We start from the raw sequence: 25,867 nt of genomic DNA, 5'->3' as shown, positions 1-25,867 counted from the left end.
CAAGACACCTCATGAAATGGGTGTGTCCATTGACATGAGTGGATAGGATTAAAAGATTCTAATCCAAGCACTTATATGTAAGTGTTTCTTGAAGATACCCCATGGTATAGGTGTGTCTCTTGGTTCAATGGATTAGATTTAAAAGATTCAAATCCAAGTGCTATGAATGCACTTATACTAAATGGATACGTCGCTTTGAAGATACATGTCACTTGGATATGTATCTTTGAAGATACATGTTCCTTAGCCAAAAAACCAAGCCAACATTGAACCAAAGAATGATCTAAAATCACCAAAAAATCAGGCCAACATTGAACCAAAGAATGACCCAAAACTGTTCACACAATTATTGAAAAAATTCCAACAAGTAATATTGTCTTTCCAAACCATTAACTAACAGCACGCTAACACAGTCAGCCATAAGGGGTCAAAATGAAAGGTGGGAAAACCAAGGGGAGGAACATGTAATTAGGGCAAAGTATAGGGGAGGGGTACATAGTTTTCGCTATAAACAATGATTTCGCTACAAACTCTATTTATTTATTTATTGATTTCAATATTAGTTATCTTCTTCCCCTTACAATTTATCCCTCTTTATTCCGATTACAACATGAACACAATTAAATTTCTATATTCTTGGTTGTTTACTTGTCTGATTCGGAGAAGATGATTTAAAGTATTTTTGCCGAATCTTTCCATACCATAGGTTATGAATGTAAGATTACATTGTGGTTCAAGCCTGAAAACAAACCAATGTAAACCAGTATTAACACGATATTGAAAAACCAAAATCGTACCGGATCGAAACCGACTTGACAACTGAAGTTCCTTAACAGTTTAATTGTGGTCTCACTCATTTCCATACCGAAACCATTTTAAACCCGATCGAAACCGAGCCAAACTGACCGTTTGATACCCCTAATTGTACGTATTTGTGACATTGGACTTCTCTCTAGGGGTGAAAGGACCAAAGTTACTTCTACCCAAAACAAAAAAATAGAAAGACCAGAGTTCTCCACTGTATAAATGAAAAGGGAGAGGGTTTGGTTCTCTTGTCTACGTCTTGTTAAGCTAATTTTAGTCAGCAGTTGAATGGTTGAAAAAAAAAATTATATATTCAACAAATCACATAATTTTGCGGGGGTTTTTTTTTTTTGTTTTGGGGGGGGTACTCTAAAAGGCTTCATCACAAAACTAGAAACCACATAATTGAGTCCAAGTTCAGAATTTGATAGATGGCCAATCTACGTGGTTTCTTACTTTCTTATTTATTCTGGTTAGAATGGATAGATCCATCTTCAATACTTTAAATACTTAAATGCCTGAGATGATGAGAAAAATTCAACCTATGTCAGGGAATACGTTAAATGATCAATAAAATTTAAAATAATTCTATACCAAAACTATTTGAGTGGTGTGATTGGGCAACTTAATCCTATATAAACTTTTTTTTTTTTTTTGTTGTTGAGTACAAATACCCCTATTGAAGGGGGTGATATTATTAGGCCACAAAGGTAAAAAACAATGTATACAAGCTCTAGAATATCTTCCGGTAATTAAGAGACCCCCAAACACCTTAATGTGGGGGGTAAGGAACTACCCATTTAGAAATGACGTGGGGAACGTCATTCTCAAATTTGCTTATATATATATAAAGGCCAATTAAATGTTTTCTGTGTCGGGGGCACAGGCTATGTCCTGACACATTGGGGGTGGGCAAAATGACTGCTCTGCCTCCTTGAATGGTAGAAATACCATTCCCATGTGTCTGGGTGCAGCTTGCGCTGCGACACAGAGAACATCGTCCCCATGTATAAAAGAACAGTTCTCAAAACAAGTAAAACAAGTCTGTATTAAGTGAATGTCAACAACTAGGGTGGATATGTACGACAGCAGTTGGGAAGAAACATTAAATATACACTGGATTAGAACTTTACAGCTTGAATGAAGGGTAACACAGCTCAGAACAGCCTTTACTGCTGACTGAAGATCAAGTCTTAAAGAGCAAAGGCCTCACCAACTAAAAGAGAGGTAGGGAAGAGATGGTCAATGGTAACAAGAATAAGCTTTGTACTAGCATCCAGAGCATAACAATCAATATCCATGGCCTTTGGCTTGTGAGATATAGCTGAATCTGATACCAAGAATGAGTGACAATGCCGGCCTTCACCAATGAAACCATTAGTCCTCTCCAAATCATTTTACACATTTATTTAACAATATAGATTCAAATAAAACTGTAAAAGTCCAAGCAAGCCCAATTCTCAAATAATCAGTTTGACAATCCTCCTCTATCTTCTTCATGATTCTTCAGACCATCAAACAAATTTCTTCGATCTGCGTTTCATCATCAAGAACTGCATGGTGGACTTCAGTCAACCCTGACAAGAAGAGTATCTAATCAAGAAGATAATTCCCAGAACTGTCAATCCTAGCCCGAACCATCGCTGTTTCATTTGAAGAATAAGAGAAAATTGCACAGAAAATTAAGAGGAACAATGTTTAATTTATGATTAAAATCTATCAAACATATTTAACTGAAAAGCAAAAAACAATTAAAAAGATAAAATATTAATAGTTTTCATCGTTAACCTGTACGTACGTACTGGTAGTGTAAGCATTGAATCAACATAGTAGTAGTAGTAGTAGTAGTAGTAGTAGTAGTAGTAGTAGTAGTAGTAGTAGTAGTCTTCTTTTTCGAAGATCTCTGCTACACTAGTATTGCATGATCTTGTTGTTGTTGTTGCTGTTTATTGATTGTTTATAACAATCAATAAACAACAACAACAGCAACAAAATTATGCAAGTGCAGCATCATATCGATCAAGAATTACAATTGCTGGATCGAGAAGCCATTAACATGTCGATCTTCGAGTAAGGTAAGCAGCAGCAAGAGGAATCGATCGATTGAGAGAGAGACAGAGAGTGAGAGTAGGGATCGAGGAGGCCGGAGGGAGTGTCTTTACATTACATAGAGAATGAAAGAGATGAGGGGTTTCAATAAATAATCCATTTCGATCTACAGGAGGAATTGTAGGAGTGGGTAGCTGTCTATTCAGTGTTTTGGGCAATTTCTAACTAACTCTCTTTCTCTTCTCTTTAACCAACATATCAATCAATTTACCAAATTAACCAATAAAAAACAGACAAGATTTGCTGCTAGATTCGGGGTGATTGGGTCCACTATCATGCCATGCCACGTATGAAATTACACCATCAGCAATCAAAATCCTACGGCGACCAAATGTTGTCACCTGTACCTATCCTTTCCACGCCACTATCCACATGTTATTAGGTGTCAATCGGTACGGTATTGGTACGGCTGGTACACTATACATATACATATCGTATCGTATCTATTCAGTACAGATCGGTATAGGTATTCGGTATTGTGTGGTTCATTTTTATTGTTTTGTCCATATTGATATCGTATCGAATATCAACTCGGTACAAGTATCTCATATCGATATCATATTGAATTTATTTGGTATGGTATTGTATAAGTGGTATGGTTTCGGTATCGGTACACGATATTCAAGTTGAGCTCTTAGAAATTCTAATAGAATTAACAGTGTAAAACATCGACGAAGGTATCCAATCAAGTTTTAGTGAAAGAGGAATCCCTTAACCATTGCCATCAATTTTAACAGTGAGAATTATAAACTAAAATCGTTTACTGAAATCGAATTGAACCGTATTCAATAATCGTTTACTAATTGGTTCATTTACCCAAAAGAAAAAAAAGAAACCAAATTAAACGGTTTGTTTTTTATTTTAAAAAGTGAAATCGTTTAAATTGTTGATTTTGAACCGATACACTACCGAACCAATATACGTGATATACCGGTTGAAAAATCAACTAGTCCTGGCATTCTATTTACAATTTGGATCCTCTACTGCCAAGCTGCTTGGCAGGATCGTGCAGCCCAGACATGGCGAGGCACGCAATGACCGCTTCACCCCTACCCGAGCGCCTTGCCCTAGTGGGGGTAAGGCGATCATTGCGTCTCATCGTGTCTGGGCAGCACGATCCTACCGGGCAGCTCGGTAGTAGAGGATCTGGATCCTGGATTTGCACCATGTAACTTATTTTAAAGTGTTTTTTATTTTTCAATCATAATTTGGGCCTAGATGCTGTGGTTCAAGCCCAATTGCATCAGGTTATTTTATTGGATTTTACAAATAAGTTCGTTCCTAATTGGGACCAGAATTGTTTACTCAAATCGTCAACAAAACCGAAATCATAGGTTATCGTACATCTTTTGCTCGACACATGTAAGGATGTTAATTGGATATGAAACCGAGTATTCTGTCCAGATCCAATTCAGGTCCAAGTAGTGGCAATGGGATCCAGATCTGTACCAAATCCCGAAGCGGTTCTAGAATTGAAAACCAGAACCTTTCCTGAACGATTTCGGTTCGGATCTGATCACAATCTGGTTCTTGTATTTGGATCTTATCGGGCTATTACATCCAGTTACAATATCCAATTTAAATTCGGTTATGCCATTCAGTTCTTGTTCGGTTATGATATTCACGAGACAAAGCAAAGCAAAAGTTTGAGATCAAAATATATCGAGTAAAAGATATATTGATAGAATATTTTAATTGAAAAAGAATATTAATCAAATTGGAACAATAAAGACTAAAGAGGAAGAAGGGGAAGATGAAACGGTAAAGACTAAAGAAGAAGAAGTGTGAATTGAAGGGTTAAGTTAATCACGTAACCGTCAAGGTGTCAACTAGAGTCTTTTAAACCTAATAAAATATTAGGATTTTATGTTAATTTTTAATACGGATATTCTATCCAGATCCAGATAGATCCGCCAGATAGGTGGATAGATCCGGATCCGGATTATAGATCCATTTTCAGATCCATGACTTAACCATATTAAATTTGATCTAGATTGAAATCGGGTATTCGGTCCGGATCCGGATCAATACTTGGTTACCATATTATTTATTCAATGATTAGAATGGATAGATCAATCTTCAATACTTTAAATACTTAAATGCCTGAGATGATGAGAAAAATTCAATATATGGCGGCAAACACCTTAAATGGCCAATAAATTTTAAAATAATTCTATACCAAAACTATTAGAGTGGAGGGATTGGGCAACTTAATACTACAGAAACATTTTTTTTTTGGGTACAAACACCCCCATTGAAGGGGTTGCTATTATTATTAGGCCACAAAGGGCAAATGCATGTATACAAGCTTTAGAATCGCCTCTGGAAAGGAGTACCCCCAAAGACCCTAATGTTGGTGGGTAAGAAACTGTCCATTTAGAAATGACATGGGGAATGTCATTCTTAAATGGGAAGAAGAACTTTGTCCGGGCACTCCCATCAGTCTATTATTCTATCTCCCTCTTCTCCATATGAAAAGACATCTTTGTCCCCTTGTTTTGAGGAAGAGAGAGATAGACACATGGGAGTGTTGGCATAGGCCACACTTCCCAACAGAAAACTACTTCCTATTGCTTATATGTATAAAAGAGCAGTGTTCAAAACAAGTCTGCAATAACTAAATGTCAACAACTATGGTGGATATCTATGACAGTGAAGTTGGAAAGAAACATAAAATATACACTGGATTAGAACCTTACAGTTTGAATGAAGGGTAACTGAAGAAAAAGCAAAGGCCTCACCAACTCAAACAGGTCTAGGGAACCAACAACTAACTGCCTAGCTCAATTGGTGAGCCATGGTGCGCTTCATGCCCATGCTCACCACGAGGTCTCGAGTTCGAGTCTCCTGGCTGGTACCTCTCCCCCCCCCCCCCCCCCTCTCTATACAAAATATATATATAAGGCCCCCAATTCCAAAAATAGGTCTAGGAAAGAGAAATTCAATGGTAACAAGAATAAGCTTTCTACTAGCATTCAGAGCATAGCAATCAATATCCATGGCCTTTTTGGCTTGTGAGATAAAGCTGAATTTGAATAGATGAGATAGGAATCACAAGGGCAAGAGGGGGGAAGGGGGGGGGGGGGGAGACTGTTATACTGGTGGACATATGGATGAGAAACTAAATGACCCAAGAATGAGTGACAATGCCGGCCTTCACCAATGAAACCATTAGTCCTCTCCAAATCATTTAACACATTAAACAAATATCAAATAAATCTGTAAAAGTCCAAGCAAGCAAGGCCAATTCTCAAAAGATCCTCGATTCAAATAGATCGAACACGGTTTCCAAATAATCAGTTTGAGAATCCTCTGTCTTCATGATTCTTCAGACCATCAAACAAATTTCAGTCCAACGAACAATATAGATTACTGAGGTTTTGTTCCAATGAGTTTAGCTCATGGTGAATCAAGTTCTTGGATATGACAGTGGAGATAGATTAATTAATTATCCATCTTCAATCATCAAATCAAGATAAACTTTCTGCAATAGAAACTGAAAACTCAGAAAATCTGTACAGGTAAAACTGGACATTCTATGTATATGATTCAAATTACAGATTTCAACTATAGTCTATATTCTTTCATCATTCCGAATCCTTTAACAGTCATTCAAAAAACAAAAAAGACCAAAGAAACCAAGAATCCTCTGTAAGAGTTTAAGATCCAGATTCAGAATCCCTCTTGGTCATCCCATCAAGAATCCAAAAAAGAGAACCCCCAAAAAAGCAATATCTAGCTTGCAGTTGCAGTAGTAGTAATTAAGGAAATAGTTCAAGGACGGTAGTTCCAAGCTTTCAGTTTCTTTCCAATTTCAAAAGAAAGATTGGAGTCCACGCACGCATACTGCACCTGATGGTCTGTAAGCCTCCGATCGTCCCAGCGGCTCCTACCAATAAACTCAGGCTTCTTGATTTCATGAAAACCAAGGATGTCGCTCGCCATCGTCTCCATCGAAGCACCCCTAATGTTGGCCATCGAACCAAGTTCCACAATACGATTCACATACAGGTTGAAATCTTTACTCAGCATACCAGAATCAACATAATTCCTGACCCCAACAAAAGTAGTAAGATGATCGGAGAGGAATCGCCTCAGAATTCGAGGAATGTTATTTGCGTTTATGATTTGGAAGACGAGGCACTGGCGACCAACACATAATTGCAGAGTTGCTGCAACTCTGTAAGACAGATTTGGACGCCATTGAACACCAAGACCTACCACGAGTCGGTGCCTTTTCAAGCGATGTTGGAAGCGAATTTTGTAAATCCACTTCCTCACAACAGAGGATCTGCAAGTGACGGTAGTGTATACCCTCTTTCCAAATACGTTAACAGTGAAGATTTGACGGAGATGGCCATCCGCATTGCAGTGGGCGTAGATGGAGATGTTGTCTTCGTTCATTTTCGAATCAAAACTAGGGTTCAACAAGAAGAAGAAGAAGAAAGAAAGGCAAAAAGCAGGATTTGGAAGACACAGAAAGCCAGAGAAATATATTTTTCTTTGTCCAAGTAAGTAACCGTGGAAGCATTGAAGAAAAGGATTGAAACTATTTATAAGGATTTTGAAGTTGGAACTTAATAAGATTACTACACTGAAAGTTGAAACTATAAAAGTTTCCCGTACAAGACATTTGATATGGTAACTGGTAAGGGAGTCGCGGCTTCCAGTGTCTTCTTTTCTCTCCCACCAAATTTTAAAAGCTTAAAGTTAAAGGGTTGACTACTTGACTGGGCCAACTTTCTTTGGCCTAGGGCCTAGGCTGGCTTCCCCCACTGGTAGACCCAAAAGGATTTTGTTCAGCATCCTGCTCGGGTTGTATGTGCAGTGTCGGACTTGGTGAGGCGTGAAAAGATCGCCTCACCCTTGCTTGGGGAAGGCACTTGGGCAAGGGTGAAGCGATCTTTTCACACCTCACTGTGTCTGGTGTTGCATATGCAGCCCAGGTAGGGTGCTGGATAGGAGCCGAGTCCAATAGTAGACAACTGAAGTATAACTTCGCAAGTATAGCTAATTTAAGGGTGTCAATCTGATTTTGGTTTTTGGGTTTGGTTTGATTTAAGATATAATTAATTTGAACCAAAACTGAGTAAGAGCCTATTTTACAAATAAAAAACAAATTGATTTGGTTTGATTTTTATTCGGTTCACTATTCACTTTGGGTCCTATTTTAAGTGTTTCAAACAATTTTTTACATCTTCATCCAAACAAACAAACCCCTTTATTGTTAGGATCTTAATCTACTAAATTTTTCCAAAAATTTAATAAAAAGAATAAAATTTATAATCTATATTGATTAAAACATTAAAAAAAGAATATGATTTAATCTATTCAGTTCAATTTGATGGTTTCAATCATGAAATCAAACCGAGAAAAGTTTTCAGTTTTATAAACCAAAAAATGGAACAAATTGTTTTCGGTTGGATTAGATCATAAACAGCTAGTTTCGATTTCGGTTTTTTATTTTCAATTTTAATTGAAACCCTTGAGTTAAGTAATATTATATTGTGTCATCCAATTAAATAAATCCATATATATTAATTAATGACTAAGGAACCTTGGTAGCTAAGAAGCTTTTAATTAAGACTTGGCAAATAGGCATTAGATTAAGATCGATGTCACTTACTAAATCAAGTAAGTTTTACATTGAAAACATTAAGATATAATTATGCAAGAAGTTTCAATTACAAATGTAGTGTTTCTTGAGAATAAGCCTTCATGTATCTTTCTCAGGAAAATACATGAGAAGTTGTCAGTCATTACACAAGCAAGTGCATTAAGTGTATCAATTACCAGTTTAGATCGATTTGTTTTTGGATTTGAACCACAATGAAATCTTACATTCATAACTTATACTGAGGAAAGATTCGCCGAACACATTTTAATTCATCATCCCCAAATCAAACAAATAAACAACCATGAATAGGAAAACTGATTTGATATGTTCATGTTGTAATCCGAATTCCGAACAAAGATGAATAAATAGTAAAAGGAAGTTACTATTATTGAATTCAATGGATAAATAAAGTTTGTAGTGAAATCATTGTTACAAATTATATAATTATTTATCATTAATTGTAAAGGAAAGATAGCTAATATTAATTGAAATCGTAAAATTCCCCTACTATCAAATCATTCATTTGACTATATCTCCAACTAATTTTGTATAGTGAACAAGGAGATCAATGGAAACACAAATCAATTTCCCTACCCATAACCTCATTCTCATTGATTTATAACAATTTCCCATATAACTAGAAATTTTCTCATTAATATTGAAATCAATGGAAAATCAATTCACCTATTCTCTACCCAAAAAAAAAAATCACATATTCATAACCGTATACACAATATTTTTTATCGGTTTCATTCGGTTAGGTTTCCGGTTTAGATATCGGTCGATTCAATACGATGCAATTTTCAACCGGTCCATTCATACCCCAGTCCAAAACAAATTCGATAAGAATCTGTTTGATTCGGTCCGGGTTTTTTCGGTTGGTTTCGATCGGTCTTATCATATAAGAATCATTAAAACAATTAAACTTATTAGGGACCAATACAAGAATATTAAACTAAATAGAAGATGGGAGAAAAAATGCTAATTGGTGTTGTGCCTCGGTGTGTAGCTGGGCCAGGCATAGCCGCATGCAAAATGATCGACACACCCCCTGGAAAGGCGGGAAGCACTAGGAGTGTACCAATCAATTTGCATAGGACTGTGCCTGGAGCCATGTACAGTCCAAGGCGCAACACCGGTTAGGGTTCCTTTTCCCATAGAATAAAGACAACTACTAGCACACTTGATTGGTGCCAGTCACACATTCAACTCTTCTGTCTTCATCATATGCCCATGTTGCTAACATCACCATTAATTCATTTGGTAAATTTCAATCATAAAACATTGGATTGAGTTTCCCTCTACCCACGGTCCATTCATCATGGGGTGTGAGAGGGCGGGAATAGATATCGGGAAGGTGTTTTGGAACATACTAAAACCCTAGGATGATGGGTGAACGTCCTCTATGGGTGGAGGAAAACTGTCCTAAAACTTTATACCACACTATATAATGTACAAGGCTATTTTAATCAACATTTGAATGGTTGAAAAAAAAAAATTCATTAAACCACATAATTGAGTTCAAGTACAGAATTTGATAGATGGCCAATCTATATGGTTTCTTATCTATTCAATGGTTGGACTGGATAAAATTAATTTTTCATAGTTTAAATACTTAAATGGCTGAGATGATGAGAAAATTTCAATATATGGTACACCTAAAATGACCAATAGAATTTTAAATAATTCCTAACAATACCCAAACCATTTGAGTGGTGATAAGAGATTGAGCAATTTAATCCTTCTTTTGTACACACCTCCATTGAAGATAGTGAAGGGTATTTAATTACAACTAAATTGGTATTGCATTGTTCGTATCACCTAAAACGTATCGGTATTGTAAATCCTCGATCTCAATACCATGATGTTACCATATTGGTGAAATCGTACGGACAAGGGATAAAACTAAAGATGTAAACGGATCAGATTCAACTCGGATAGTGCTATATCCGCATCTGCATCCAATTAGCTTTTAGACGGATTCGGATAGTGTTAAACAGATATGAACACGGATACGGATCGAATATTTTATTCGTTTACATGTAAAATAGTTTTTCGAATAGCTATAGCTTATCCGTATCTCTTTAATTTTTAGATGGATTCAAATAATATTAAACAGATGCGAAGAGGAATACAGAAACGGATTTCAACTGTTCATTTACATACCTTAAAAAACAATAGAAAATCAGTTATTAAAAGTGAAAACCATGACTTGGGAAAATGATATCAATGTTTCTCCCGATTTTCTTGTAAAAGTGAGAGAGTGGGGGAGATAACGTGTACAAGTGTACAAAGCTTATGTGCACTGAACGGCCCTGCTGCGCTACCCTGACGTTTTTTTTCTTTTGCCCTCCTTTCGTGTGCGCCGTGTTCCATGGTAGGCGGTGGCGGCCGTAATCACTAATCAGTGGTTAATGGGAGAGCTGCTACGAGAAAGAAGAAGAAAAGAGGAAGAAGTTGATGCGAAGGGACGGAACTATATATGAGTTCAGCTCATGATGAATCAAGTTCTTGGATGTGATAGTGGAGATAGATTAATTAATTATCCATCTTCAATCATCAAATCAAGATAAACTTTCTACAATAGAAACTGAAAACTCAGAAAAATCTCTAGAATTAGGCATTCTATGAGTATGATTCAAATTACAGATCTCACATTCTAAAACTATGCAAGGTAGGGTTCATCATTCCGAATCCTTGGAACAGTCATTCAAAAAACACAAAGACCTAAGAAACAAGAATCCTTTAGAAGAGTTTAAGATCCAGCAGATTCAGAATCCCTTGATCATCCATCCTATCAAGACTCCAAAAAGAGAACATCCAAAGTCGTCGAACCCCCAAAAAAGCAATATCTAGCAGTTCAAGGATGGTAATTCCAAGCTTTCAGTTTCTTTCCAATTTCAAAAGAAAGATAAGAATCTGTTGCGTTAAGAAATCGTCGAGCGGTCCTGCGAGTGCCGTCACCTGCAAGTGGACCAAGGGGTCAACAGAGAGAACCGGTGTGGTTCCGGCCTAGGGCTCTCCGATGCCAAAGTTAGATCTCCTGGCGCAAATAGATGAATAGTGATTATTCATTATGAGTTTAGATGTCCTTGATGGGGTTGTGTACCTTGCCTTTTATAGTAGCATATGGCGGTGTGGAGAGTCCCAGTTTGATGACGATTGTGCCGTTGAGTGGATAGAGGCCTTGGGTAACGGGGCTCTATCCTGATTGACCATCTCCCCGTGGGAGGGAGTGTCCTAGTGGCATTAGGATCCTTGGTGGATAGATACCCGCGTGTGGTGATAACGTCCTTGGTGCTTGAGTCCGTCTGGGTGACGTGACCTCTAAGCGGCGGTCTAGAGTCCTGATAGTGACATGAGTCTTAGCGATACGATCGGATCGTAGATGGGTAGCCCCCACCTCACGTGCCCACGATGTTGTGCCTGGGTGCAGGCCGCGCCTGGGTGAGGCCGCGCCTAGATGTGTGGTCGCGCCTAGGTGAGGCCGTGCCCGCCTGGATGTGTGGCCGCGCCTAGGTGAGGCCGCGCCCGAGTGGTGGCCGCGCCTGGGTGAGGCCGCGCCTAGGTGAGGCCGCGCCTGGGGTGAGGCCGCGCCCCGGATGTGTGGCCGCGCCCGAGGGGTGGCCGCGCCTGGGTGAGGTCGCGCCCTAATATGTGGCCGCGCCTAGGTGAGGCCGCGCCCTAGTGGTGGCCGCGCCTGGGTGAGGCCGCGCCCGGGTGCTGAGACCCGATTCGTTCTCCTTGGCTATGGAACGGGTCGCCTATGACACATGGCGATCGTTGATTGGCCCGGTGAATATTGGATGTATCATTTGCCCCCCACTCTCTTGGGATAGGATGTCCAAGAGAGTAAGTGCCTTTGCATAGTAAAGGGTCTGCTGCGAATTGACTTTCCTTGTGGGGTTTGTCTGTAAATCCACTAATGAGGTAGGAGAGGTTGGGGGTTCAAACCTTTCCTCCTACACTTTTTCTTTTTTTGTTTTTTGTAGGTATATGTTCCTTCCTCTCACTTTCTCTTCTTTCACTTCTCATTTCTCTTTCTTACTTTTTGTCTCCCCTTTTGCTCTCCTTTAATTCCTCCTTTGCATTCCCCTTTTTGTCTTTTGTCCTCTCTTTGGTGCCCACCATGTGCTTGTTTTTGGGTCACCTCCACTAGTATCCACTTTGCTTGATTTTGGGTCTTTGTGTTTGGGTTGTGTTCTCTTGGTGCCTTGGTTTGCTTGGAAGGCTTGAGTGGTGCTTGGCTTGAGTGTCTTGCCTCTTGTGACCTCTATCCCTTGATTGTGCCTCGTGGTGTGGCTACGTCATCGCCGTGTGCTTGTCCTTCCACGCGGTCGCCTTTTTTCTGAGGTAAATTGATCCCCTTTCTTTCTTTTTCTCTTTTTTTTTTTTTTTTTTTTTTTTGTAGGGTGGCTCCTAGGTGAGGTCGTGCCTGCGGGTGTGGCCGCGCCTCGATGAGACCGCGGTGAGGCCTCTCCTGCGGGTGTGGCTGCGCCTGTGGGGGTGGCCGCGCCTCGGTGAGGCCGCGATGAGGCCACGCCTCGATAAGGCTGCGCCTCGGTGAGGCCGTACCTGCGGGTGTGCCCGCGCCTGGGTGGCCGCGCCTGTGGGTGTGGCCGCCTGGCAGCGTTGGGGTGGCCGCGCCTGGGGTGGCCGCGCTGGGGCGGTCGCGCTTGGGGTGGCCAGGCCTGGGTGTGGCAGTGCCTTGCGAGTGTGGCCGCCTGGGTGGGCGCGCCTGGGTGTGGCCGCTCTTTGGTGTGGCCGCGCCTTGCGGGTGTGGCCCGCGCCTTGCCCGGTGATGCCACGTCTATGGTGGCCGCGGCGTGGGTGTGATGGACCCTCGCTCTCCTTCCCTGTTCTTCCTCTTGTATGTGATGGATCTGCTGTTTATATTTTGCAGGTGGCATTCCTTTCATTTTTCTTGCCAGCTTCGGGGAGATTGCTTTCTCGAGTAAGTAGTTCATTCTCCTCTTGTCCTTCATGTCGTTCCCGGGTGACCTTGGCCCTGCTTCAGTCGGGGTTGGATCTTCAGAGGAGCGTTCCCCCGGATCGCCTTCTTCTGTGGGCACTCCCTCCTCTATACCCTCCCCTAGTGATACTGATGGAGGAGTGGGACTTTCTAGTGTCTCCGGTCCCCGTAGGGATCATCAGCCCTCTGGGGCGGCATCCTCAGCCGCCGGTCCTGCTGATAGGTTAGGCCCTGTTGCTAGCATCTTGTCACCTTCTGACTTGGTCTCCCTCCGTGAGGAGTTCCATATTCCCGCCGAGGTCATGTTGCGTGCTCCTGGGCCTGGCGAGTATGCCTTCTCTCACCGTGCGGGTGAGATCTGTCTCTACCGTTCATTTTTTCTCCAAGGCCTTCGCCTTCCTATCCCTCGCTTCGTCGAGTTAGTGTTAGAGCATTGGCACCTCACCCCTGGGCAGGTGTTACCCAACTCTTGGAGGGTGATCTTGGGTTTTTATGTCTTCTTCGCCCGCCTGGAGCGTGCCGCCACTGTTCCCCTTTTCTCCCACTTTTATCTGTTGAAGAAGGGGAACCATGGATGCTATCACTTTGCTCACCGCGGGCTCAAGGGGCCCTATGCCTCTGTGGAGCTTCTCACGGGGATCACTAGTCACGTGAAGTATTGGAGGGATCGCTTCTTTTTTTCCACGGTCCCCCAATGCCCATTACGGACCGTTAGGGAAGTTATTGACCTTAAGAGGGTCAATCAGGGGCTTGAGCTGAGTGAATTTGAGGGTGACTCCCTCAAGCTATGCCTGGGTCGCGATCTGTTCCACGTCCAGGAGTTGGACTCGGAGGCCTTCCTGTCTCTCTGGAAGCTGAGTCCTGGTAAGAGCATTGTCTTTTGTACTTGATTGGCATGTTGGTATTTGAATGTGTATGTCATCTGATTGGTTGGGCGGTCTATGCAGTGGATACGCGTCCGGACTTCAGTTTACTTCGCGGCAATCTACGGAGGAAGGCCGCTTCTCAGGGTGGTCCGTCTGCTGGAGTGACCGACGTTAGTGGTGCCTCTGCGCCTGTGGTTGTTGGAGTGAAGCAGAAGGGGGGACCAGGACATGCCCGTGTGACGAGCTCTGGCGTGCGGGTCCTCCTTCCCCATACTTCTCCTGGTGACGATGGCGTTTCAGGCTCTGTGCCTCTGCCTCCCTCCGTTGTTCCTTCCAGATCTTCTGTATTGCCCCTTTCCAAGGGGAAAGGTGTGAGTTCCTCTGGCGATACTGCAACTGATCTTCCCACGCTGGGTGAGTCCCTGGTGATCACCTTGGGCGTGCCTGAGGGCTCGACCTTGGCCGAAGCAGGCGTGTCGCGGGAGTGGGTGGATAGGGGCAGGCTCCCTACTGCGAGGATGGCCTTGCAGAGGCTTAGCGATGCTTGTCTGGCTCAGACCCTCTACCATGATATGGCTTCGGTGAGTTATTCCTTTTCTGTCTCATCATGTCCATTGCTCCATTTATTTTTATAATGTTTTATCGCTTGCCATGTTGATTGTAGGTCCATCACCGTATTGCTGAGGCGGTGCTTCGACTAGAGGGTCACGCTTCTCGTGAGGTGCAGATACAGCGCACCCTGCGTGACGTGGAGAGGGAGCTCCAGGGTCAGATCGATGCCCGTGAGAGGGCCGAGGCTGACGCGCAGAGGGTGTCGGGGGAGCTCGCGGTGGCATCCGGGAAGCTCCTAGAGGTGTCTGAGGAGCTGCGTGTGACCTCTGCTGGTGCGACCAAGAGCTCGGCTAGGGTTCTTGCTTTGGAGGAGGAGCTTCATTCATTGAGGGGAAGGCATGAGGCGGAGCTGGCATCTGCAGGTGAGTGCGAGCTGTGGCTGAGTTCCAGGCATCCTCTGCGTTCTCGACGCTGTATCAGGCGCAGCTTCAGCCCGCCTATGAGGGAGGGGTCTGGGACTTAGCCGCTTGTGCCCTGGAGGTGACCCCCGATTATGACTTCTCTGTTTTAGGGTTCTCTGAGTTTGCTGCGGCGCTTCCGGGTGTAGCTGTGGTGGAGAGCGTCCCGGTGTCAGAGGTGGAGGCTGTCCTGCCTGAGGGGGGTGCTGCTGCGCGTCCTCTTGAGGTGGACATGATGTCCCCTGCTAGGTCGGAGGTGACCCATCCCTCTGTGATCCCTTGACCTCACGGCTGTACGGATCCTGTAGACGTCTCAACCTTTTTCCTTTTTTGAACTTGAGTTTGTAAATACTATGACTTTTCTATGTGATCGCTTTTGATTTTCTTTGACTGCATTGTCTCCTGGTGGTTGTTTGCACGTTGATACTCTCTGACCCTTGGTAGTCATAGGATTTTATTAGTGGCGTCGTGCCTTGGTGATCCTCGGACCTTGGTTGGTTATCGCCTTAGGCGTAGAGCCTCAGTGTTGGCATCTCGCCTTAGGCATGAAGCCTCGATGTTGGCATGTTGCCTTAGGCATAAAGCCTCGATGTTGGCATGTTGCCTTAGGCATAAAGCCTCAGTGTTGGCATATCGCCTTAGGCATGAAGCCTCCGTGTTGGCATGTCGCCTTAGGCATGAAGCCTCAGTGTTGGCATGTTGCCTTAGGCATAAAGCCTCGATGTTGGCATGTTGCCTTAGGCATAAAGCCTCAGTGTTGGCATATCGCCTTAGGCATAAAGCCTCAGTGTTGGCATATCGCCTTAGGCATGAAGCCTCGATGTTGGCGTGTCGCCTTAGGCATGAAGCCTCAGTGTTGGCATATCGCCTTAGGCATGAAGCCTCGATGTTGGCATGTTGCCTTAGGCATAAAGCCTCAGTGTTGGCATGTCGCCTTAGGCATGAAGCCTCAGTGTTGGCATATCGCCTTAGGCATGAAGCCTCAGTATTGGCATGTCGCCTTAGGCATGAAGCCTCAATGTTGGCATGTTGCCTTAGGCATAAAGCCTCAGTTGAGTAGTAGAAGAAGCCGAGTATTCCCAAATTTTTTTTCAATTCATCCTTGAAATTGTAATGCCATCTACTGCTACTGTTGGTGGTGCCAAACTCCGCTGTTGTTACTTCTGCTGATAGTACTTCTTCAAGTATAGTGAGTTCCAGGTACGGTCTACCTTCTTGCCCCCTGAAGTCTTCAAGCGGTAAGTCCCTGGGCGTATCTGCTTGGAGACTATGTAGGGTCCTTCCCAGTTGGGTGACAGCTTCCCCGCCTTCTGTGGCTGTGATGCACTTGCCCTCTGTAGTACTAAATCTCCCTGGTGGAATAGCCTTTCCTTGACCCTGGCATTATAGTACCTGACAGTACGTTGCTGGTAGGCGACGTTCCTTAGTAGTGCTCTCTCGCGGACCTCATCTATAAAGTCTAGGTTCGCCCGCAGTCCATCGGCATAGGTACGTTCATTGAAGTGCAGAACCCTATGGGACATGGCGCAGACCTCTACCGGCGCCAATGCTTCAGTGCCATATGCTAGGCGGAATGGGCTCTCTCCTGTGGGCGTCCGTACTGTAGTTCGGTATGCCCACAGGACGCTTGGTAGCTCTTCTACCCACTTGCCTTTGGCTCCTTCTAGCCTTTTCTTGACTCCTTCCAGTAGCGTTCTGTTGGTGACCTCCACCTGACCATTGGCCTGTGGGTATGCTACCGACACAGGCCGATAGTCGATGTTGTAGCTGTGACAGAATGCTTGGAATTTAGGGTTGTTGAATTGTTTTCCATTGTCTGAGACGAGGATCCGTGGTACCCCGAACCTGTAGATGACGTCGTCGCGGACGAACTTCTCCATCTCTGTCTCTATTATCTTGGCCAAGGGTTTAGCTTCAACCCACTTGGTGAAGTAGTCGATTGCGACGACCAGGTACTTTCTATTTTCCGGTGCTGCGGTGAAGTTGCCTAAGATGTCTAGTCCCCACATGGCAAAAGGTATAGGGTTGAGGATTGATGTCAGCTTGGTGGCGGGTAGATGGGGTACTGGGGCGAACAACTGACATTGCTCGCACTTCTTGGCATATTGGATGGCCTCCTCTTGCATTCGTGGCCAGTATAGTCCCTGGCGGAGGATTTTGTAGGCTAGGGCTCGTCCCCCCATGTGGCTTCCACATATCCCCTCATGGACTCCGGCTAGGGCGTACTCTGCCCCCTTGGGTCCTAGGCACCGGAGTAGTGGTGCTTGTTGCCCCCGCTTTACGATCAGACCTAGGACGGTGTAATTTGCGCTCTCATCCCGATCTTCCTTGCTTCGGCCTTGTCTTCCGGTAAGACATCGTTCTAGAGGTAGTTGAGTAGAGGGTCCATCCAGCTAGGTCCCTCCATGATCTCGTTAACTTGCTTTTCCTTATACGTTGGCTCATGCAGGATCTCAACATAGACTGCGCTGGCCAAATTTCAGAGTTCCTCATTGGCTAGCCTGGATAGGGCGTCAGCGGCGGCGTTCTCCTCCCTGGGAACTTGAACCATCTCAAACTTCACGAAACCCTCGATCAATGCTTGAGCACGTGCTAGGTATGATGCCATCCTTTCATCTTTCGCCTCATACTCTCCATTCACCTGATTCACCACGAGCTGGGAGTCACTCCGGGTGGATAGGTGTGTGACTTGGATGGCTTTGGCCACCCGGAGTCCAGCTAGCAATGCCTCGTACTCTGCTTCATTATTGGATGCTTGGAAGGTGAATCGAAGAGCATATTGGATACGAAATCCCTCGGGGCTGGTTAATATGAGACCCGCGCCGCTTCCTGCCGCATTGCTCGACCCGTCCACGAACATGTCCCACGATCCGTGATCCTTCTCTTCCGGCTCCCCTGTTTCTGACTCGATCTCAGACAGGGTACACTCTGCAATGAAATCTACAAGAGCCTGGCCTTTGATGGCTGTCCTTTGTTGGAACCTGATGTCATGCTCACTTAGCTCCACCGCCCATGCTATCAATCTCCCGGAGACTTCCGGCTTGTGCAGTATCTTCTTCAGGGGTAGGTCTGTGAGGACTATGATGGTATGGGCTTGGAAGTATGGTCGTAGCTTCTTGGCTGTCGTTACCAATGCATAGGCTACCTTCTCGATCCTAGTGTACCTGGTCTCTGCATCGATCAGGACATGGCTGACGTAGTAGATGGGCCTCTGGACTTTGTCTTCTTCCTTCAACAGTACTGCGCTGACCGCGATAGGGGTGGCAGCCAGGTAGAGCTGCAACTCTTCGTTAGGTTCTGGTCGCCCAAGTAGTGGTGGGCTCTCTAGGTACTCCTTTAATTCTCCGAACGCCTTCTGGCACTCTTCCGTCCATGTGAAATCTTTAGGGCTTCGGAGGTTCTTCAATGTTTTGAAGAATGGTAAGCACTTATCACCTGATCATGACACGAACCTGGAAAGGGCGGCGACCCTTCCATTCAACCTCTGCACTTCCCTGACCGTTCGAGGAGGTGCCATCTCTTGGATGGCCTTGATCTTGGATGGGTTGGCTTCTATTCCACGGACTGAGACCATGAACCCCAGGAATTTTCCGGACGTTACGCCGAAGGCGCACTTTGCAGGGTTTAGCTTCATCTGGTTCCTCCTCAGTACTGCGAATGCCTCCTCTAGGTCGATCAGGTGTTGGTTGGCGTGGATGCTTTTCACAAGCATGTCATCCACGTATACCTCCATGTTGCACCCGATCTGCTCCTCGAACATCTTGTTGACCATCCTCTGATAGGTGGCCCCTGCATTCTTTAACCCGAACGGCATGACATGGTAGCAGTAGTTCTCTTTGTCCGTCCGGAATGCGGTGTAAGACTCATCATCCTCATACATGAGGATCTGGTTGTATCCGGAGTAGGCGTCCATGAAACTCAGCATCTCATGGCCAACGGTGGCGTCGATCAGTAGGTCGATCCTGGGCAGTGGGTACTCATCTTTTGGGCATGCCTTGTTCAGGTCGGTATAGTCGACACACATCCTCCACTTCCCATTTGGCTTTGGTACCATGACCACATTGGCGAGCCAGGTTGGGAACTTCTCCTTTCTGATGAACCCTGATTGGCTTAACTTCTCGACCTCCTCCTTGATTGCTGCTTGTCAGTCGAGGGCGAAGTTACGCCACTTCTGTTGAACAGGCTTCCTGGTTGGGTCGACATGTAGTCGGTGTTCCGCTATGGAACGTGGTATTCCCGGCATGTCGGAGATCGACCATGCGAAGACATCCATGTTCGCTTGGAGGAGGTGTCCAAGCCCTTCTTTCTGTTCCTTGTTTAGCAGTGAGCCAACCTGAACGACCTTGGAGGGGTCTTCCTGGCTGAGGGGCCAGGGGATGAGGTCTTCCACTGGCCTTCCCCTTCTCTCTGTCAGTTCATCTCTCTGGTCACTGATCATGCTCTCTAGGCAGAGTGCCATTCCACGGGTGTTGCCATTGTTCTTTTTCATGAAGTTGGCATACCACTCCCTTGCTTTCCGCTGATCTCCTCGGACTTCGGCTACCCCATTCTTGGTGGGGAACTTCATCTTTAGGTGAAGTGGCGATATGACTCCTCTAAGGGCTGTCAGTGATGGTCGCCCTAAGAGGCCGTTGAAGGACACCACGGACCTGACTACCATGAAATTCACCATGATGGTTACTTGTTGAGGGTGTACCCCGAAGGTGACGGGTAGTTCTATGGTACCTCTGATGGAGGCGGTGGCACCTGAGAATCCATGGAGATAAGTGGGCTTTGGTTTGAGCTGGTCGTCCCTGAACCCGAACTGTCAATAGGCGTCTAAGGAGAGTACGTCAACAGACGCCCCTGTGTCTATCAGTACCATGTGTACAGGTCGATTGGCTACCTCCACCTGTACTACTAGGGCATCTTCATGCGGGAAGTTTAGTCCTTCTAGGTCTTCATCCGAGAAGGAGATCACCGCCTCGGTCCTGGCTATCTTGTTGGGCTTCTCTGCCACTCCCACGAACCTGGCATGAGCTTTAGCTTTTCTGGTGGACTCTTGTCCCGGTCCTCCAAGTATGGTGAGGATAGGAGGTCCCTTGGTGCCACTAGGTTCTGTTGCATCCACCGCTCTTCTGGGCGGTCTCTCTCTCGATCTGTTCTTCTTTCTTCTCATCTCGGTTCCACTCTGTCTCCGTCGCGACCTCTATCTCCTTGGCCTGAGCGGTTGTCACGTCTCCCCTTCACATACTTGTTCAAGCTTCCTGCTCTTACCAGTTGTTCTATCTCTCTCTTCAATTGATAGCACTCCTCTGTGTCGTGCCCATTCTCTTTGTGGAAGAGGCAGTATTTGTTAGGGTTTCGCTTATCTGGTCCTGCTAGCATGGGTCGTGGCCAATGGAGTAGGTCACGGTCCTGGATCTGCATGAGTATCTGGGACCTGGTGGTGTTCAGTGGTGTGAACTCGGGGGTGCTTGCCCTCTCACTTCTCTCTGGGCGGTGGTCTGTCCTCCTAGATGGGCGGTCGCCCTTCTCTTGTCGGCGCTCTGTCCTCGACCTCTTACCCTCTTTGCGGTCATCAGGTGCTGACCTCTTGTTGTCTTGTGGCTTGGCCTCGATTATTTTTGTTCTAGCTTGTAGTACCTCAGCTATATTTGCAAACTCGTTGCACCGCTCCAAGAGCTCTTTCATAGTCCTGGTCTCATGACGTGCCAGGTCCTTGATCAGGTCCAGGTCCCTAATACCTCCTGCTAGGGCTGCATGCTGTGTCTGGTCATCCAAGTCTCGAACCTCCAGGGACTCTTTGGTGAACCTGGTAACGTATTCCCTGAGAGATTCCCCAGGATTCTGTACCACGTTCAGTAGATTGACGGTGGTCTTCTTCTGCTTGACGCTGCTTTGGAAGCGGGTGACGAACTGTTCGCATTGCTCTGCGAACGAGCCTATAGATCTCGGTCGTAGCCTGGAGAACCATGATGTGGCTGCTCCCTTGAGGGATGCCGAGAATGCCCGACAGGAGACCACGTTCGACCCCCCATACAGCGTCATCATGCCATTAAAGTAGTTGATGTGGTCATTGGGGTCAGTGGTACCACTGTAGAGTTCAAAGGTGGGTAGTCGAAACCTGGAAGGTAGTGTGGCTAACATGATCTCTGCCGAGAAGGGGTGTTGCCCAGGTATGGAATGCGTCTCGCCTTTGGTCTGCTTCTTCAACCCTTCGAGCTTCTCATCCAGGTCGCGGAGTCTTTGATCGAGCTCCTCGTCCCGTGTCTGCCCCCCACGCCTGGCCGGACGTTCGCTGCGACCCCGTTCACGCTCTCTCCTAGATGTCCCCTCCCGCCTTGAGTATTGGTGGGATGGGGAATGGTCACGCCGTTATGAATCCTGTCGTGAAGGTGAGGGACTTTCTTCTCTGTAGGTCCGGCTTCGTCGTGGTATGTGACTTTTTTCCAGTAGTCCGTCAAACATAGACCTCCGGACCGATCTCTGCGGGCTAGACACCCTCGCCCTGGGTGTTGGCGTCCTCCCACGTTTTGACCGTGGCGAGAGGTCCCTTGTTCTCCTGGGATGCTGGGAAGGCTCCCCCCGCTGTGGAGTGGAGGTCGCTTGTCGTGCTAGTCTCTCTGATCTAATGCCCCTGGGAGATGATCTCCTCGGGTTCGGCTCTTGTCGAGGTACGGACTCCACCCTTGTTGATGGTGAAGTCCTTCGACGGTGAGACGTCGCACGCTGCGTCAAGTATTCTCGAAAGAGTCGTTGTTCATCGAGGATCTGTCGTTGCAGGTCGTTGATCTAACCCACAGTGGCTGGAGCATTGGGGTCAGGTGTCACCTCCACCACCACATCGTCGGCCTCGTCATTGTTGGGCTCGGCGATCACGAACTGGTCATTAAGGGGGATCTCTTCCTCCAGAGGGACATGGTCCTGGTCGTTGGCTCTGCGGCGAGAGCACTTTGGGGGTGGGGATCCATTCCTTGCTCCGTTGTTGGTGGTGGTAGTCTTTCTTCGTGCCATTGAATGAGTATGGAAGCGAGCTAGTAGTTGTAATGGCTAGCGTCGTTCCCACAGACGGCGCCAATCTGTTGCGTCAAGAAATTGTCGAGCGGTCCTGCGAGTGCCGTCACCTGCAAGTGGACCAAGGGGTCAACAGAGAGAACCGGTGTGGTTCCGGCCTAGGGCTCTCCGATGCCAAAGTTAGATCTCCTGGCGCAAATAGATTAATAGTGATTATTCAGTATGAGTTTAGATGTCCTTGATGGGGTTGTGTACCTTGCCTTTTATAGTAGCATATGGCGGTGTGGAGAGTCCCAGTTTGATGGCGATTGTGCCGTTGAGTGGATAGAGGCCCTGGGTAACGGGGCTCTATCCTGATTGGCCATCTCCCCGTGGGAGGGAGTGTCCTGGTGGCATCAGGATCCTTGGTGGATAGATACCCGCGTGTGGTGATAACGTCCTTGGTGCTTGAATCCGTCTGGGTGACGTGACCTCTAAGCGGCAGTCTAGAGTCCTGATAGTGACATGAGTCTTAGCGATACGATCGGATCGTAGATGGGTAGCCCCCACCTCACGTGCCCACGATGCTATGCCTGGGTGCAGGCAGCGCCTGGGTGAGGCCGCCTCTGGATGTGTGGCCGCGCCTAGGTGAGGCCGTGCCCGCCTGGATGTGTGGCCGCGCCTAGGTGAGGCCGCGCCCAAGTGGTGGCCGTGCCTGGGTGAGGCTGCGCCTAGGTGAGGTCGTGCCTAGGGTGAGGCCGCGCCCCGGATGTGTGGCCGCGCCCGAGGGGTGGCCATGCCTGGGTGAGGCGGCGCCCGAGGGGTGGTCGCGCCTGGGTGAGGCCGCGCCCTGATGTGTGGCCGCGCCTAGGTGAGGCCGCGCCCGAGTGGTGGCCGCGCCTGGGTGAGGCCGCGCCCGAGTGCTGGGACCCGGTTCGTTCTCCTTGGCTATGGAACAGGTCACCTGTGACACGTGGCGATCGTTGATTGGCCCGGTGAATATTGGATGTATCAGAATCCACACAAGCATACTGCACCTGATCCTTTGTAAGACCCCGATCGTCCCAGCGGCTCCTACCAATAAACTCAGGCTTCTTGATTCCATGAAAACCAAGGATTTCGCTCGCCATCGTCTCCATCGAAGCACCCCTACTGTTGGCCATCGAACCAAGTTCCACGATACGAGTCACATACAGGTTGTATTTGTTCTTAAGCATATCAAAATCAACATAATTCCTAACCCCAACAAAAGTAGTAAAAGGATCGGAGAGGAAAGTCCTCAGAATTCGAGGAATGTTATTTGCGTGTATGATTTGGAAGACGAGGCACTGGCGACCAACACATAATTGCAGAGTTGCTGCAACTCTGTAAGACAGATTTGGACACCATTGAACACCAAGACCCACTATGAGTCGGTCCTTTTTGAAGCGACGTTCGAAGCGTATTTTGTAAATCCATTTCTTCACAACAGAGGATCTGCAAGTGACAGTAGCGTATACCCTCTTTCCGAATACGTTAACAGTGAACATTTGACGAGGGAGACGGACACCCCCACTATAGTGTTCGTGGATGGAGATGTTGTCTTCGTTCATTTTCGAATGGAATCAAAACTAGGGTTCCAGAAGAATGGGTAGAAAGACAAAAACAGAACAACCAAGAAAAGGGTTTTTGGAAGGCAGAGAATTATCTTTCAAGTAACTATCCAAGAAAAGGATTGAAATTATTTTTAAGGACTTTGAAGTTGGAACTATTAATTAATAGAAAAAGATTTAAATTATTAAAAATTACTACATTGAAAGTTGAAACTAACTGGGTAACTTTTGTTTGGTCTCCTTGGCTGGCTTCCCACAAGGCCCACTGGTAGACAACTCAAGTGTAACTGTGTTAGTATAGTTAATTTTTCAAAGGTGTCAATCTGATTTCTGGTTTGTTTGATTTGATTTGATTTGATTTAATTTAATTTAAAATATAATTAATTTGAATCAAAATTGAGTAAGAGTCTATTTTTCAAATAAAAAATAAATTAATTTAGTTTGATTTTTATTCAATTTCTTATTCGATTCATTTATTTAATTTTAATCTTATTTTAAGCGTTTCGAACAATTTTTACATCTTCATCGAAACAAACAAAATCCTTTATTATTAGGATCATAATCCATCACATTTTCCAAATATTTAATAAAAAAATAAAATTTATCATCCACACTGATTAAAGCATTAAATATATATATATATATATATATATATATATATATATATATATATATATGATTTAATCAATTCTGTTTAATTTAACGGTTTCAATCATGAAATTAAACCGAGAAAAGTTTCCATTTTTATAAACTAAAATCGAACAAATTTTATTTCGCTTCGATTAGATTATAAACGGATAGTTTTGATTTCGATTAGATTATGTATTAATGTATTATGTATTGAAGCTACTCACTCTTAAATTAACTTTACTTTGTTTATTTCATGTTTTATCTTTTCTAATTTTCATATATTTTTGACCTTTTTTGTCATTGTTATTGATTTTCAAATTAGTCAGCTCTTATGCTGCGTTTGGTAATCATTTCGCATTTCGAACTTCGAGCTGTGATTTTCTTCCTTCGGAGATTTTGTGTTTTCTTGGGGTGTAAATCCTGACCGAGAAGAATTTGGTGGGAAAACAGAACGCAAAGGACAGACAGGTCTTATCGAGCTCTCCAGCAGTTGGATTAGACTCGTAAGGAAATTGATAATATGGGTGTCACTTAAATCCCGTACTACACAGTGCACAAATCCAAACACTACTGTATCGGATAGGGCGTATTGTGTTTTGGATCGGAACCCTTTTTTACTCGTGCCACCCCTACTTTCTAAATGGAGAATGTTCTCTGTGTCGCACCGCAGGTTGCGGCTAAGCACATGGACCTGCCACCTAGGGGTAGGATGGTTATTATGCCTACCTCATGTGCTTAGACGCATCCTGTGCACAGGCACAGAGAACAGCACCCCAATATTATAGGTCAAATGTTATCTGTGTCGGGTCGTAGGCTACGCAGAAACACATGGGAGTGGGTGAAATGACTACCCTCACTCCTAATGGTAGAAATACCCACCCTGTGTCTGTGCGTAGATTGTGTTGCGGCATAGAAAACATGAGCCCAATATTATATAAGTAAACTCAATCTGTTAGTGGTTCCTAAGGGTGTCAAAAAATTGGATCAGTTCGATTCGATTTCGATTGGGTTGAATCGGTTTCGTTTGGTCTTTGAAAGAGTGAGATCAAAACCAAACCGTTAAGAAACTTCGGTTTTAGTTTCGGTTTATTTCAATTTTTCATTAGCAGATTAATACCGATTTAGATCATTTTGTTTTCAGATTTGAACCACAATGAAATCTTACATCCAAACCATAGTTGGAAAACTGGGTTTTGACTAGGGCAAGTCAGAAAACTTGGTTTTCCAACTATGATCCGAACAAAGATGAATAAATAGTAAGAGGAAGATCACTAATATTGAAATCAATGGAT

General features: G+C 45.0%; 2 protein-coding genes across 2 annotated transcripts; both read right to left on the bottom strand.

Moving 5' to 3' along the window:
- Positions 1 to 6,687: 6,687 nt before the first annotated feature.
- LOC122659556 (Werner syndrome ATP-dependent helicase homolog) lies at positions 6,688 to 7,317 on the bottom strand. The gene has a single exon (XM_043854658.1). It carries the CDS (start codon positions 7,315 to 7,317, stop codon positions 6,688 to 6,690), a length of 630 nt encoding a protein of 209 aa, XP_043710593.1.
- Positions 7,318 to 10,641: 3,324 nt separating this feature from the next.
- Positions 10,642 to 23,945, bottom strand: LOC122659555. Its single transcript, XM_043854657.1, has 2 exons — positions 23,386 to 23,945; positions 10,642 to 10,696 (listed from the first exon to the last, which is right to left on the bottom strand). Exons 1-2 carry the CDS (start codon positions 23,943 to 23,945, stop codon positions 10,642 to 10,644), a joined length of 615 nt encoding a protein of 204 aa, XP_043710592.1.
- Between the last annotated feature and the right edge of the window lie 1,922 nt (positions 23,946 to 25,867).

This window comes from Telopea speciosissima, chromosome 4 (assembly GCF_018873765.1).
Source record: "Telopea speciosissima isolate NSW1024214 ecotype Mountain lineage chromosome 4, Tspe_v1, whole genome shotgun sequence".
Classification (NCBI taxonomy): Eukaryota; Viridiplantae; Streptophyta; class Magnoliopsida; order Proteales; family Proteaceae; genus Telopea; species Telopea speciosissima.
The sequence above is the reverse complement of the archived record's forward strand: the minus strand, read 5'-3'. Positions and strand labels throughout refer to the sequence as shown.

Coding starts and splice junctions, on each gene's coding strand:
- LOC122659556 (XM_043854658.1), bottom strand. CDS start 7,317: ATGAACGAAGACAACATCTCCATCTACGCCCACTGCAATGCGGATGGC.
- LOC122659555 (XM_043854657.1), bottom strand. CDS start 23,945: ATGAACGAAGACAACATCTCCATCCACGAACACTATAGTGGGGGTGTC. Junction 10,697..23,385: donor CTTACAAAGGATCAGGTGCA/GTATGCTTGTGT, acceptor TTGTTTTTTAAG/GTATGTAAATGAACAGTTGA.